General features: G+C 42.0%; 1 protein-coding gene across 2 annotated transcripts in view; it reads right to left on the bottom strand.

Moving 5' to 3' along the window:
- FRAS1 (Fraser extracellular matrix complex subunit 1) overlaps window positions 1-16,372 on the bottom strand; it is a 426,783-nt gene that overhangs the window by 21,103 nt on the left and 389,308 nt on the right. For both annotated transcript variants that reach the window (XM_047855347.1, XM_047855346.1), the window contains exons 62-69: window positions 15,466-15,653; window positions 14,013-14,288; window positions 10,983-11,215; window positions 8,256-8,416; window positions 6,114-6,328; window positions 3,232-3,382; window positions 1,507-1,614; window positions 365-524 (exon numbers count right to left, since the gene is read on the bottom strand). In XM_047855347.1, the coding sequence (XP_047711303.1) occupies window positions 365-524; window positions 1,507-1,614; window positions 3,232-3,382; window positions 6,114-6,328; window positions 8,256-8,416; window positions 10,983-11,215; window positions 14,013-14,288; window positions 15,466-15,653 (1,492 nt within the window). The remainder of the gene's footprint in view (window positions 1-364; window positions 525-1,506; window positions 1,615-3,231; window positions 3,383-6,113; window positions 6,329-8,255; window positions 8,417-10,982; window positions 11,216-14,012; window positions 14,289-15,465; window positions 15,654-16,372) is intronic.

Here is a 16,372-nt window from a genome sequence, read left to right on the forward strand (position 1 = left end):
AATTTTTTTTAAATGTTTGTTTATTTTTGAGAGAGAGAGAGAGGGACAGAGTGCGAGTGGGGAAGGGCAGAGAGAGAGGGAGACACAGAATCTGAAGCAGACTCCAGGCTCTGTGCTGTCAGCACAGAGCCCAATGGGAGGTTCAAATTCATAAACCGTGAGATCATGACCTGAGCTGAAGTCAGACACTTAACCAACTGAGCCACCCAGGTGGCCCATGTTGGAGGGTTATTTCTATCCCCCCCCCCCCACCTTATGATAGAAATCCAACCTTTGGTGTGGGGGGAAGCCCTATTTCCCAAGCTCCTGAAAGAGACTGAGACCATTTTAGATCTACCCTTGAACACCCCCATCCTGTATTCACCTGTTATAAGAGCTTGTGGCTCTCCAGAGTTGATACGGAGAATCAAAAGTCTGAGCACTCCATAGTAGCTGCAGGTCAAATTCAATTCCTCCTAGATGGTCTGGAGTCAGTATGAATGATTTCACATCAGGGAGGGTGTGATGCTCCATCACAAACTGTCCTATTTCAAGGGGAGACACACATACTTATTTGTGAGTTTTATAGTACTTGAGGTGAATCCCCTACTAAAGCCTTAGTACTGAATGAATATACTTTTATCAAACAATGACAGTTATACCTACCTTCTAACCCTTTAGAATGTATTTCACTCTGGCTGGACAGCATGGCATCTCACCCCAGTCTATCATCCTACTCATGATGGACATTATGGTCATATATATTTATAAACAACACAAATGTACCATGTAGAAATGGTGCCAAGCATATTCATAATAATAGGGGTCTTTATGGGACAATGTATGTCAAATAAACTTAGCTTTCAATTCCAAAGTACATGTTTCTTAGAGGCAGAAAGGTCCTGGTAGTTTATAAATAGAAATATCAAATTCAGATTTTAAAAAACTACACTTAAAGCCACTCAAGTCCTCAGTGAAAGCAAACAATTTTAAACATAATAAAGGTTATTCAGCAGGACACTTCTACTCCTTCAAACTGTAGTCATCTATTGTCATGAATAAATAAAAGTAGAGAGACTTGTAGATTGAGAGACTGAAAAAATATAACAACTAGAATGTATGTGGATATTGATTGGATCCACTTTCCCTTTATATAAACAGATATAAAATAAATACAAAACAATATGAAAACAAATGGAAAAGACACTTGTAGGACAAGAAAGGAAATACGAATATAGACTAGCTATTATTGGATCAATCTTAAATATCTTGATGTAGTGATACTCTTGTGATGTGTAAGAGAATGTCTTTGTTCTCAGGAGAGGCTTCTAAAGTATCTAGAGTAACTTGACAAGAAGTCTGCAGCTTGTTTTCAAATGTGGTACATAAATATGGGTATGGGTGCATACACACATAGCAAAACATTAACAATTGTTGACTTGGTTTTTCATTGTTCTATTCCTTTACCTTTTGTCTGTGTTTGTAATGTTTCTTAATAAAAAATTGGAAAACCTGCACTGATATTACCTCTGAACTTGGCATGGGTCTTGAATTCAATAACGAGACGGCCATCTTCTCGGATATAGATTCTTATTATCTGAAGCCTTGCAGAGAGCACGCTGTCTGTCTGGATTCCTAGGCAGGCAATCATACATAAGACATCCAAGTTAGGGCATGGAGATCTCGCACATAGTATCCTACATGTGAGTTGTCCCAGAGACACCTCTAAGTAAGAGCTGCACAGTCATTTGAATGTAAGAAAAATGTACATATTCATAGCAACGTAGAATCTATTCAGACACATTTGCCAATTAAAACTGTATGACAGTTCATTCCACTGTTGTTGTTGTTGTTGTTGTTGTTGTTGTTGTTATAGTTCCATTCTCTTTGACATAGTTTCTTCATACCTGAAAATGCCACCTGGACCAGAGTCAGGGCCCCAGCCCATGGCTCAAAACAACTGGCCTTTAAACTTCTATCAACTTGACAGCAGCATGCGGTTATAGTGCATCTGCTTCATACTGTTTGCTTTTCCTTATGGGGACACCTTTTTTTTGTTTTAAGTTTATGTATTTATTTTGAGAGAGCAAGAGTGTGTGAGCAGGGAAGGCACAGAGAGAGGGAGAGACAGAATCCCAAGCCGGCTCCGCGCTGTCAGCACAGAGCCAGATATGGGACTCAAACTCAGGAACCATGAGATCATGAGCTGAGCAGAGATCAAGAGTCAGTTATTTAACCAACTGAGCCACCAAGGCGCTCTTACAAGGACACCTTTCATGACTCGACAGAACCATAAACCATGTCCTGGTGGCTACATTTAATATTAAATCCATGGAGGATTAAAGATTAGCATGTAGAAGGCCAGCCATATATGGTATGACATGAGTGATCTGTGGCTTTAATAAGAGTAACTACAATCATGATGTCCAATGAGTCCAGTATGAATCAAAACAAAAGGGCGACCAAAGGATGGGGAAAATAACATTTAAAAAGAACCCCAAATCTCAAGAAATGATCTGACCCAGAGTGTGAAAACTTCCTGAAGTTATTTTCCTATGAGAAATATAAGACAAATGATTTGAGTTGAAAGCACTGAACAGAAGAAAGGACTGTACTTTCCATTACTAGAGATGAGGTCCTATCTAAAGAAAACTCCTGTAGCTGGTTAGTATCTCTGTGCCAGATCGAGTAAATCACCTGTAGAGATTTACAGGTGAGGGAGAACGGGAGCAGCAGAAGGGGAGATAATTTTGGGGGATCGTGTGATAGCAGCAGGAAAAGGTGGCTTGGAGGAGATAAGGGTAAGGTGTGAACTCTTAGCTGAGGGGCTGTGGTTCCTGAAAATAACCATGTCCATGAATGCTGATACTAGAGGGCCTGCAGGGATGAAAAACTCAATTCACACCCAGAGTAGAGGATGGCAGGTGACAGATGGGTCCTATACGGTCCATTAGGGGTTTAGAGGTGTCCTTCTGGAGTATAACCATGTTCATTTGCTCCTAGTTAAAAATGGTGTAATTCAAGGCATTTAAGGAGCAAAAGCGTCTTCGAATCAGATGCATTGAAATGGAAAAATATATCAAGAACAACCTGGCTCACTTTATTCATTTGGTCTAGAGTAGCAGCCCACTTGGACTGTATATAGGACAACGGGATGAAGAATGGGGCTCTTATTAAAAGGAACTACTCATTATTTTCTTTTAGTCTTACTTAAGCATACGGCAGGAGTAGTTAAGATGTAAATGGGTATACCTGTTCTCCAGAGAACAGTGTCATAGAAGAAGGAAAACTCCATCTCAGTGTGGTGCTCCAAAGAAGCCCAGCCCCTGGGGGCTGTCACATAGATGTAGGACACATAGAGAGGCACGTGCACGGTGAGGAACGACTGAGCAGAGTCTCTCACCTGCCAAGCAAAAGGTATGCACACGGAGGGTTATTTCCTCCCTGGGATGAAAAGGCATATGGTTACATCTCAGTTCAATTTTTACCTCACTCATTTAGTTACTTCTGCAGTCAGTAATTATAACCAAGTACCCACAACCGTGCTGGGCACGTAGGTGCCAGACCAAGCTTCTTCCTCAGCAGTGGAAAAAGCCCAAATCACTGCCGTTATGGAACCTATAGTCTAGTAGACATACATAAATTTTAAAAATAAAGAAAGGGATAGGAAGTGTCCAGGATGCTTCTTTCTATAGGGTGATCCGGGAGGGCTTTTCTGAGTGGGTGATACTTGAACAAAAACATTTCTGAAGACTGAGAAGATGTGCCTCCACTGTTCAGTTGCCTTGGACAAGATTTTAAAGGTACACAGTTATTCCCAACGGATCAGTACATAGTCCCTCACTGACCACATTTTCCAGTGGCCTATAGGAGAGCCTGAATCAGCCCTAATTGGGAAGATGCCCAAGTCTATTCATATCTCTGGCAGCAGGAAATGAGGTCATGGGATTTGGATATCATATCTAGGAAACTTCCCAACACACAGTTCAGAGCTGTGTATGTTTGGGCAATTTCCCATCTCCTACAATACCTCACGGAAATACTTTTGAAAAGGCAACGCATCATACTTCCAAGAGAATATTTCTTCTAAGGGAATTCCTGTTACTGCTATTAACTTGGCTCAAACATTTTTATTTAACTATGCAGTGAACAAAAACTGGATCGAAAGATAACAAAATATAAACGGAAGCTTTCATGGAGAAGCTAACTGCATGTACGTGTGTATGAATGGGAGAATTGGTTTATTCATCTTATATTTTCCTCCATAAACACATATTTCTTTTATAACAAAAAAGCTTCGTTTGAAAAAATTTTATTTTTATCATTGGTGGAATCCTATAATCCCCTACGGAACTTAGATTTTTCTTTTGTTTTCAAGCACAATGTAAAGTGTTTCCATGGGCAATTTAGGAAAAGAGCCAAGTGTTTTATCAATCTTTGGGACACAAAAATTTTATTTTTCTAGAATATTTTTTCATATTCAATGTTGTCAGGGATTTAAAATTTGATTACAAGTTTTTCAAAAGACTGCTAATTCCATAAAAAATTATCTTTTGAAATGGCTTAATCTGTTTTCTTCAGGAAATTTCTAGACTTTATCTGGACCTCACACCATATTCTGTCCCTTTAATATACAGGCTTTGCTAAAATTATTGATATTAGAACCTCAATAATTCTTTAGCTGATTGAAAAAATTAATTTTCCCTCTCTGTTTCTGTTTTCTATCCCTTATCCCTCATGACATTACTTACTAATCCTTAAAAAAAAAATCCAAACCTTGACAAATATTTACTATATACCTGCAATGTGCTAAGTTTTTTCCCCTGTTGAGATGATCGGTTACAATTTCAGATGAGATTCAGAGAAGTTACGACAAGAAAAGATGAACTAGGGCTTGGTTATAACTAGGGCTTGGTCTACATTCTTTCTACCATACACCAGCTGTTTTAACTATTTTTAAAGAAACGGACTGCAATGAAGTACTTCTGTGCATATATTCTGTGTTGGTTCAAGAAGTGGGGCATTTATAACAAGAAATCTTAGCCTTTGAGATTTTTAGGCATATTCTGAACAAAAATATACAAAAATATGATTAAAGTAAAAACACGGAGAACATAGAATACTAATTTTTGAGAGGTCAGGAGGAACCAATCATTTAGTTTTGCATTTCGAAGGTGAATATAGGTCATGTAACTGCAGAAACAGATAACTTAAGAATGCTTTAATTTTCCACTCAGTAGAGGGCAGTAGTGTAAATAAAATGAGAGCTAACCAAACAGAGATAGTGCAAAATAAACCAAATTTTAATCAAAGGCACGTCCTCAATATGATTACTCTCAGTGCCTCCAGAAGTCCCTCTTTCAGTGTGGTTAAACCGATTTGAAATGAAGAACAAACGTTAATTTTTAGTTCATTGAGATAACTGCTGATAATTAGGTAGAATCTGCTTTAGATTCATATTTCCCACGAGGATGCATTTCTTTGATATAACTGCCCCTATGACTATGGCTTCTTGCTAAAATTTTCTTTTGTCACTAATGTTCCACAACGATTAAGAATGTGTCCATTTTTGCAAGGGTTGTAAATTTCACACAGATTTGGACTAGGAATGAAATCAAAGTGTTATACACAATTCTCTCTCCATAATGCTTAAAAAGCATTATGTTTTCCCTGTCTTCTGGAAAGGTACACCTTACTTTGACTTATTTCCCCATATGCGGAAAAGAAAACATCTACTTCGTAATAACCTTACCATGAAATGTCAATCCTTTTGGCTTTCAAAATATACCCAGGGGGATGGATATATATATTATATATTATATATATATCTAGAGAAGCAAATATTAGATTTTTATATAAGTGGCTGTGCCAGACAGTAATGTTTTTCCACATTCATTTTAACATTTTCCACATTAATTTTCCAGTTAATTGATTTAGAAGACTTTCGAGGGTTCTCTCTAGCCATCGTGCTGCTAAGGTCTCATTTGAGGGACTTCTAAAGACTCCTTTGGTTATCCCAGTTCTGAGGCTGGGCACCAGATGCAACATGCTAACAGAAGTGCTTCAGGAAGAAACAAAATTTCATATGGCACCCAGGTGCTTGCAGCCTTTGGATAAGCCCCTGGAGGACCCACCTGGAAGTCGGCAGTTACAGACCCCCCACAGACATCAATTAACTCAGTCATGTCATAATAGGCATCAAAGGTCCAGACGCAGCTCTTCAGGTTCAGGTGTTTGTAGAGCTGGATGGTCTTGGGCTCCCGGACGCTGGGGTCAAATTGGAAGGGGCGGTCATAGCCAGGCCCCAGGGCCGTGTTGTCATAGACCTTATCGTCCAGGAACCCTGCCTCTGTGGGGGAGGGAGGAACAAGGAACAAGAAGTCAGTCTGTTGACATGCCCCTAGTTGGCTGCCCAGGAGCTGGGTGGGGAGAAGGGATGTGTCCTTGAGAGACTGAGATAGCTTACCTTCCATCAGAGACCATTAATGGAGCAACCCAGGGTTCCCAATACACACTGCATGAGAAGGGGAGGGGAGCTAGAGTACCTGTTGCTAGGGGGTTACCTGTGACTGAGTTCATAGACTCCTCTAAGAGGCTGCATGAACCCCAGAAGAAAAGATGAGCAAAGGGTACCATAAATGGAGCCAGAGCTCAGTGGCCCTGTGTGTCTTGGAAAAGAATACATACTAAAGCTTTGCAATCAACCCTTGAAGAAACAGATTTACTACACGGATGATTTGTTGATGAATTGTTATTTTTTAAGACTGAATTTTTAAAAATAGCTTTTATGTAAAGCCAACAGACAAACATCTGACTACCTCCTCCCCTGCTATGGTTTCTGAACTCTTAGGAAAAAAAAATCTTAATTTTGTGCTAATGAGTAAATAGCTCGCTAATGATGCTTGACTAAACCTCCCTGCTACGGGCAAAAATTATTGGATCAAATGCTGCCAAGCAACCAAAGTGTTCTAAATTAAGGAAGACCTTTATGCAGTAGAGAGCTAAACACAGATACAATTTTAGAATATCAAGATTCAAATTTTTTATAGTACTAAAAGCAAATATAATATTCTGTAAGTCTTAGAATGTCTGAAACGTCTTAGGATGTTTGACACTAGCATCTGGTCCTCTGCCCTGAAAGGAGTAGGATCTCAATTATCATGTGTTGAATTTACTTGTGTTTAAGTGGGAAGAGGTACAAACTTTCAGCCTATAAACAGTGTATGTTTCTTTCAGTGGCTGCACAGGTGAACCGGTTAGACTTTCATGTGTAGCTCAGTGACTTGCGAATAATTCATACTCAACTAATTTCTACCGTGTAAAGACCATCACTACCTAAAGTGATGCTTAATGAGTATGAAAGAGCGTATGAATGCTTCTCTATCTTCTAAAATACTGGTAAATGATTCATCGGTTGTCAAGGGAGGAAACATGCATTTAATGCGCACTTGCTAAGGTAAATGGAAATGGACAGGATCCTTTGTAGAGTAAAATGTCTGCTATGGTAGACACCGAAATGTGCCACCTGGGCTGTCAGCTCCTTCAGGTTTGCGTCAGTGGCACAGCGGCTCCTGCGGCCACCCTTGCGGGGGCTCTGGCATCCAGTGACTGAGGTGCCTCAGAGAGGGCTGTCAGCTGGGGCTAGAAGTAGGAAGAGTTCCTGAAGCGGTGGGGGCTTCTGGAGGGCTGCACTGCAGTCTGACTTCTCCCTCTGCCCAATTCTGCGTCCTCTCCTTCCTCTTCACAGATGCTGATCCCCAGTGAACATCTTGCACCCCCACATTCCATCTCAGCTCCTGCTCCGGGAGCCCATCCTATAACATGTGACATCTGCACTTTAGCTTTCTAAAGATGCTGCAATAAGGGGATTTCAGGGCACAGATCCAAACATGCTCAACAGTGGGGCAGGGAAAGAACGAACATTTACCATGGCAGGTGCTTTAAAAACCATCAACAGATTAAATCCTTACCCTGATTGGTAGCAATTGTTTTCCTCATGTCACAGATAAGCAAACAGTGGTTTGGGGAAGTTCTGCTATTTCTGTTTAGTTGTTGTATAGGTAGTAGAATTAGGGATTCGAACCTAAATCAGCTTGGTTCCAAAGTCCTTGTTTTTCCCTATTCACTTCACTGTCTGAGCTGCCTATGTTTGGTTGTCTGCTAGGAAGGAATCCACTAAACATGCAGACTTTGAGGACTGGGAGACACGAAAGCAGAGTTCGCCTCATTCTATCCCTAAGGGCCACTGTGCTGGGCTGGAATGGGAAAGCCCCCACCTGAGATGCCTCTCAGGTCACGGGTGGTGACGAGATTGGAGCAGACGTGCTGGTGTCTGTAGATGGACTCAGATAATAGAAAATGCAAGTTGTGCAGCGGCATGGTGGAGATAAGGGGCAGCATTCCATCCTGGTGCGGGATCTGCACGGAAATGTGGATTCTAAGGGAAAAAAGGGCGGAGGTAGTGTTTAGGTGCATGCTATAAGCAGTTAATATGGTACATTTCTTTCTCATAACTCAATCTGTCTTCACCAGTGAATTTACCCTTTTTTTTCTTGAAGCTTTCCGTGTAGGAACACGAGGGTATGATACATGTGTGGGGTTGTTCTCCACCCCCGCCCCAGCCCCCCCATCAAGAAATCCTCCAGACTCAGGACTGATAGCAATCAAGAATCACAGGTGTTTTTTTGTTTTGTTTTGTTTTTTGTATATACAAGAAAAGATAATATCACAACCACAAATGACTTTAAAGCTTCCTTTTGCTTTAAATGGAAGCTTTGGGGGCGCCTGGGTGGCTTGGTCGGTTAAGTCTCCGACTTGGGCTCAGGTCATGATCTCACGGTCTGTGAGTTCGAGCCCCGCGTCGGGCTCTGTGCTGACCGCTCAGAGCCTGGATCCCGTTTCAGATTCTGTGTCTCCCTCTCTCTGACCCTCCCCCGTTCATGGTCTGTCTCTCTCTGTCTCAAAAATAAATAAAACATTAAAAAAATTAAAAAAAAATAAATGGAAGCTTTGTTTCCTTGTGTGCTACAGCAGAATGACTGATAGAGGTGCTGTTCCCCTTCTCTGTCACAGTGAGTGTCTGGGACACTTATATTTTTTAAAGTATTTGTGCCAAAAGACCTCACTGAGCTCTTTATACTCTAAGGTAGATATCCCCACCCAGGAAAATATCTTAGAAATAGTTATACCCCACTACTGCTACTGTCCCCCCCCAGCCAAAAGAGACTTTTCTCCCCTCTCTCCCTTCAAGTTCCAGCAACAAGGGCGGCCCTAACTGGCCTCTGTTTGCAGTGTGCTCTCCCCTCATCTACATTTTTCCTTTTTTAAAGTTTATTTATTTACTTTGAGAGAGGGGCAGACAGAGAGGGGAAGAGGTTGAATCCCAGGCAGGCTCCACACTGTCAGTGCAAAGAGCCTGATGTGGGGCTTGAAGTCACAAACCATGAGATCATGACCTGAGCTGTTAACTGACTGAGGCACCCAGGCACCCCTCCCCTCATCACTTCTCAGCACATAGGTGCCTTTGCACCAGGAAGTCTGTAACTTATTCATATTGGCTGCTATGTCTTGTATGCTTTCGGACTCTGTTTATCTTGCCTCCCCACAGTGAGGACAAGGATCATTTCCTTCACGTCTTTTGTTTCTCCAGAGCACGTAGTATAAAATCCTAACTAAAACACGAGCTTAATAAATATTGGTTAAGACCGTGAAAGAACAGAACTGTAGTTATGGGCTGCGTTATTTTCGTTGTACAAGTTTAAATTCTCAGCATGTTGATTGAGGGTGCCTTTGACTTTTTACAGCTTGTCTCTTGGAACAAAAACCCAAGAGACATTTTTAAGAGGAATCACTACCTTGCAATATGAACATGATGTCTCTTTTGCTGGGAAGGGGTCAGTAGTGCCCTGGGCACTCCTGCTACTGCTTTTCAACAAAAGTAAATCTTATTCGGTTGGAAAAAAAGAAAGAATTTTCATATTCTTGGCTCCATATTTAAATCTGTTTTTTTCTCCATGCAAATGAACCCCTTTCTCTGAACTTAGTTGCTCATAAAGGCACATACATAAATACCACAAGGTTTAATGAATATGTATACTATGCATGAATTCTTTTTTTGCTAGGCAAAACTGAAAGTATCCATTTCCATCAAACTCATGGTAGCACAGGAAAACATAAAAGCACACGTGCCCAGTGACTTTCAGTTTACACAGTATTATTACTCTGTTCACTAGATATTTAGCAAGAGTCTCTTAGGCGCCAAGAAGCACTGTCCCAGCCAGAAGGGACCAAAAAAAAAAAAAAAAAGAAGGTCCGTGCCCTCTCCGTCTACTGTGGGGACAGACAGAGAATGAAGGGTGATAATGCTCTGAAAGAGGTATGGGTGGCATGGGTGCCATTGGAGCTCTAAGGGGGAGCTTCCAAATTAAATTGGGGAAGATGATGGTTCTTGCAAAGGATGTCATGAGGTAGGTGGAGGAGGACAATGTAGGAGGTAAATGTAGGATTTAACTACATTGAGTGGAAGGGGGCTGGGAGAATTGCTGGTTGGAAGCCCTGGCAATTTGGTTTCAGTTTGGTTCTCTGTGGGTGGACTGGCAGGTGAGGATGACAAGGTGAGGGACATGAGGCTAAGAAGACAGGCAAGGGGCCAGTTTTCAGGAGCCTCTGAAGAATTTTTTCTGAAGCTTTTATCACCACTCTTCTTTTTTTAATATATTTTTTAAAAATGTTTTTATTCATTTTTGAGAGAGAGAGAGAGAGAGAGAGAGAGAGGGACAGAGCCTGAAGCAGGCTCTGTGCTGACAGCAGAGAGTGCCATGTGGGGCTCAAACTCACAAACAGCGAGATCATGACCTGAGCCGAAGTTGGACACTTAACCGGCTGAGCCATCCGGGCGCCCCTCCACTATTCTTATTTTGCAGAACATCACTCATCCATCTGTCTCACCCAGAAAACACACAAAAGGATAGCCCTCTCATTGTGGAAGGCACCACCTGCCTGACCTGTTCGGATGTTCCTTGTGCTTGACGTCCAAGTATTTCAAGGTTGCGATGAAGGACTGAGCCTGGAAGCCTCTGGCTGTCCCAGCTACGACTGGGGTGTGGCAGATTGCACTGTCTGTTCCAATAGTAACAATGTTGCTCCTTAAGGGGGTCCCCACATGGCCCACCTTGTCCACAGCCTTTGCCACACAGCGCACATGGAACCTCCGGCTGAAGTAAATGCTATCCAGGACCTACCGGGAAGCAAAAAGTACATCAGACATGTGTTTACTCCTTAAACAGCTCCTTCCATTGTATCTTCTGGATGATATGACATCACCAGTTTCTGGCACAGGGTTATCTGTGAAGACCACCCATTATCTGTCTATCCATCCCACTATCCACTCATCTATTTATCTGTTCATTCATTTGCCACAAAACCGGTGACTTTCTCCCAGGAGCCAGTCACTAGGGACAGAGCAGTAAGTACTTGTAGCCTAAGGCAGTATGTCAGACAGTGTTAAGTAGATAGATGTGGAGCAAGAGGCCAGAGATGACTGGTTACCGGTGATAGTATTGGTCTCTTTATATATTAGGTTCAGCATAAGGACCACTCAGCTGATTTTCAACCTGTCCATTAAGACTGGTTGGTCTTGAAGTCACTTTTGCTGAGGGCATGGCGTCAGGATACAGAGGAGGGATGCTTCCTTCCCAGGAATTCTTATTTTTCTTTCTTTCCTACTGCTGGTCCCTCCCCCAGCCCCACCTAATGACCACACACATTGCAAAGGTTACAATAACCTGCAGGGTGGAAATTGAGAACTTGTCCTCTGAAACCTACTGGCCTTTGGAGGTCTTTCAACAGATTCTTTCATGTTCCCAGACACAGAGAAGCCATAAGAATGCTTAACTCAGTCTCTGCAGAGGCAACGTGGGTCACCACAACTCTTTAGGTAATGTGTGCATACACACAGGGAAGTACATAACAAGAAAAGTTAATTAGTAGTTCTGTGTGCCATAGACCTCCCACAAAGCAATCATACAAACTTATAAATTCTACCCATGAAAACAATTTTCACTGAAGTCCATTAAAAATTAAAGAGGATTTTTCCATTAAAATTTTTCTAATTAGCTGCCAACGCCTTATTTATTTATTTACACATGGACTTAGTTCAGAAGGGATTTGAGGCATCTTACAAAAATGCACACAATACAATGGTATTAAATAAATAATTGAAGAAACAAAGATAAAGCAAAGGAAACTGGGGTAAAAGTATTAGTCACCAAGTCATTGCAAGAAGAAAAACTGAAACATAAAGTAAAATTATAAACTTGGTACCTGTTAAAAATGTATATTTGGCTCAAATCAGACCAAACTGCCTTCATGGTGTTTTGAAAAGAGAATTAGATACTTAATAAAACAATAAGCTATTAAGTCTTGCCATTTAAATTTTTAAAATTTATCAGGTAGTTTAACTAGGTTATGTTGCAAAAGAATTGATCTATTGGCCTTTAAAAAAAATTTTTTTTAACGTTTATTTATTATTATTGAGAGACAGAGAGAGACAGAGTATGAGCATGGGAGGGGCAGAGAGAGGAGGAAACACAGAATCTGAAGCAGGCTCCAGGCCCTGAGCTGTTAGCACAGAGCCTGATGTGGGGCTCGAACTCACCAACTGTCGGATCATGACCTGAGCTGAAGTCGGATGCTCAACCGACGGAGCCACCCAGGCACCTTGACCTATTGGCCTTTCTGAATAAGCTATGTGAAAACAGTGGACATGAGTGACTGCTTTGTCCAGGGCCCCCCATTCATCTATGCCTTTCCTCCACTATTATCCCATGTACGTGAAGCGCTTACTGAAGTGAGAAGAAACTGAGAGCTGAATAGGAAAAAAATCTAGAGAAATTCAGTCTGAAAGAAAGCTCTGATCTCCAAAATTATGAAGTGCATTAATTTTAATCAAAAATTGTTGAGGGCTTACTACGTGCCAGGTACTATGCTGAGTATCTCCACTGCTTCCAGTCCTGTCTCTGGGGAGAATGACATCACTGGAGTGAGGAGCTGTCACTGCAGTGCGCTGTTTCTTAAGGTTGGGCAAACCCTTACTCACTGTTCATTGCTCTCTGATGGTGGGTCTGGGGTCCCACCTCCTTGAGGACAGCAACTGCATAGTGAACTTCTTTGCGTGTCCTCCTACAATTTTGCAAAATGCTGATCCCTCGGAAACATTCTCTCCTTTGTTTAATAATGGTGCCATCTCTACTGGCACCATCAATGTGCTGAGCATGTTGGGCTATAAAAATGTGGTAGGACCCTTGGTCCAGGTCCTTAAGGAGTTTCTATCCTACTACTTATTGAACGATTGAAGACATGTGGAAAAAAGTAATCATTAACTGTACCTACCTAGAATCCTTGACTTACTTTACCATTTATAGATCACTTTTACAAGCGATTCGTCAGTGACCTTGTCAAGTCGCTAAGTGGAAGAAGTACTATTTTGCAGATCAGGAAACGGAGACTCAGGGAGGTTAAGCAACCTCTTAACATCACATAGTTAAAAGTAGGCAGAATCAAGAATAGTAAACAGGTTGTCTGATTACTGGCTTGGTTCTCTTTCCATTATACCATATTACCTCTTCTTATATATAAGAATTAAAAGACCTGGGGGGGTGCCTGTGTGGCTCAGCCGGTTGAGAACCGGCTTCGGCTCAGGTCACGATCTCACGGTCCTTGAGTTCGAGCCCCGCGTCGGGCTCTGTGCTGACAGCTCAGAGCCTGGAGCCTGTTTCGGATTCTGTGTCTCCCTCTCTCTCTGACCCTCCCCCATTCATGCTCTGTCTCTCTCTGTCTCAAAAATAAATAAACGTTAAAAAAAAAAATTAAAAAAAAAAGAATTAAAAGACCTGGGTATATACTGTGTACCTGCTCGTTCATTTATTTCATTCCAAATGCCATGCAAGGACCTTAAGGAATTTGATAAAGTTGTAGTGACAAAGAGAGACACAAGTTTTCTCCCTATGCAACGAGGCCCAGACCCCTAGACCTACCATGTGGTTGACACTGGTAAATGGTGTGTTGTCAGTGATGGTCTCAAAGGGAGAGCGAGCCCCATTGCCATCAGTGGGGGTGGCTACTTCCCAGCTGAACTGCACAGATGACTGGTTGATGCCAGCCTCGCTGCAGCGTTCCTTCATGACGGCATACTTGGGGAAATGAGAGTCACAGGGGGTGACACAAACCAGTGGGTAGCCTGGGGAGGGGGACTTCTTGACTCCTTCCTTGGTAACCTCTTCTACGTGGTCATAGTCGGCAAGTGTAACAACCTGAAAAGGAGCAACAAAGCTTCAGCCTGGGCTGGGTGTTGGGATGCTCAGAGAGCTAGGGGTCCCCTCCCTAGAGATCCACAAGATCCCTTAACCGCTAGGGATTCTTTAAAATATAGCGGAAGTTTGCACAGTGCTTCGCCAGGCATCCCTAAAAGATACTACATATCAGTGGTGAAGAAGATCTTCCTTTTGCCTGAGCTAAAAATCTTTAGTATCTTGTTAACCTTATTCCTGAATCAGAGCTCTATCACTCATGTGGAAAATACTTTTATTTTCATGCACACTGTCACTAAAGCTATATCATGAGTAACAGTTACTAGTTTAAAGTTGCATTAAAAAATACAATAAATTAGGTTGCATTAAATTGTTAATGATACACAGTAGTATATCTGGCAAAACAAAAGTAAATAAAGGGAGTGTATTTCTTCCATGGTTGAATAAGAGACACATTTTGGAATGATCCTTCGACTATAGAAGACTAGCTAGGGGAGGCTAGAAGACTTATTCTGACTGCCTCATTATTATGGGTTAAGTTTCCCTTCGCAACCTCCAGGCATTTTCCTCCTAATTGTAAAGTCGTTGCGTTCATTGCATACACCCCAAAATGGGAAGCCGGGTACTCCACTTTTGCAAATACTTACCTCTATGTGTGTGGCAAGTATGTAGGGTAATAGATACGGGGTAGCATTATTTTTTTTCTCCACTCTTCTAGGTCCCACCAAAGACGTGAGAAGATCAATTGTATTGCACTTTCTGTGTTTATCACACTAAGGTATCAACATGTTTTGGTCTCACTCTTCTGTCAGAACAGGGTTTCTCATCCTTGGCACTACTGACATTTATGCCAAATACTTCTTTGTTGTTGGGGCTGTCCTGTGCATTGCAGGATGTACAGCAGCATTCCTAGCTCCTACCCATTAGATGTGAATAGCGCCTAGTGTGACATCCATTGACAGTTGTGGCAATCAAAAGCGTCATCAGACATTGCCAAATGTCCCGTGGAGGTGGTGGTGCAGGGAAGGGGTTTGGGAAGGAAGGAACAAGACGGCTCCTGGTTGAGAACTACTGTGTTAGAAAAATGAAGTATAGCACCAGAAGTCCTACTTCTGCCAAGTTCTCAGCTACTAGTCACTAGGACATACAAGTAGTGATCCCTTTAGGTCAAGCAACTCACAATGGGTGGCGCTGGCAATATGAGACTCCCTGCTGCTTCCTGGTCTAGAATTGTCACTGTGGCAGTGGTCACATCACCAAGAACTGCTTCCACTGGGTCATCTGGGCCAAGGACTAGGGAGAAAGATTCATGCCATTCCCGGTCTTCATTGGACAGGATCTCGACTTTGAAAAAGATATGATCCACACCTTCACCAAGCACAGAACAAAAAGAGAGCAAAGGTTCTCATTAGGTGACCTCACTAAGACAGTGCAGGTTGGCACTGCTGAGACTTCCTGTTAAACTACGCCCTTTCCTTTTAGAGGTTTTCTATAAATACAGTGGCTGCTAATCACTTTATTCCCATCTCAAGTGAGAAATCTATTTTATAGACCAAATTCCACCTGTGGTAGAGGCTCAGTATTGCAGATTTACTATTCAATGCCATATGAGAATTAATGGCCCCTGTCTGACACTAGCTGGTAGTAATAAAAATCTATGATCCAAAATACACTCCACCCTGGTTATGAGGATTTTTTGCTTAATTTTTCTTTTCCCTTTACACTTAGGCACGGGATCCTGCGTGGCAGTGAGGGCTTGCACACAAGACATCCTTCAAAGCTGTCCTGAGAAGCAGTACCTCAAAGGCTTCCTACTAGGCCATCCCCGCAAAGACGATAACATAAAGGTTTGGCAGCCTGGAACGAGGAGGGTGAGAGCCTTAGAAACTCCCTTCCTTTCCTATAAACTGATTCTCTGAGGGTGCAAATCTCCCTGGTTGTAGTTAAGGCTCCCTTCTTCCTCTCCTATAAACTCCTGGGTTAGGTTATTCCTAAGACCTATCTTTCTACCAGATCCTTATGCAGAAAAGGAAAAAGTAAAGACACGTGGAAGAATAGTCCTTGTATGGAGGTGGAGGAAGGGCATC

Source organism: Prionailurus viverrinus, chromosome B1, assembly GCF_022837055.1.
Source record: "Prionailurus viverrinus isolate Anna chromosome B1, UM_Priviv_1.0, whole genome shotgun sequence".
Taxonomy (NCBI): Eukaryota; Metazoa; Chordata; class Mammalia; order Carnivora; family Felidae; genus Prionailurus; species Prionailurus viverrinus.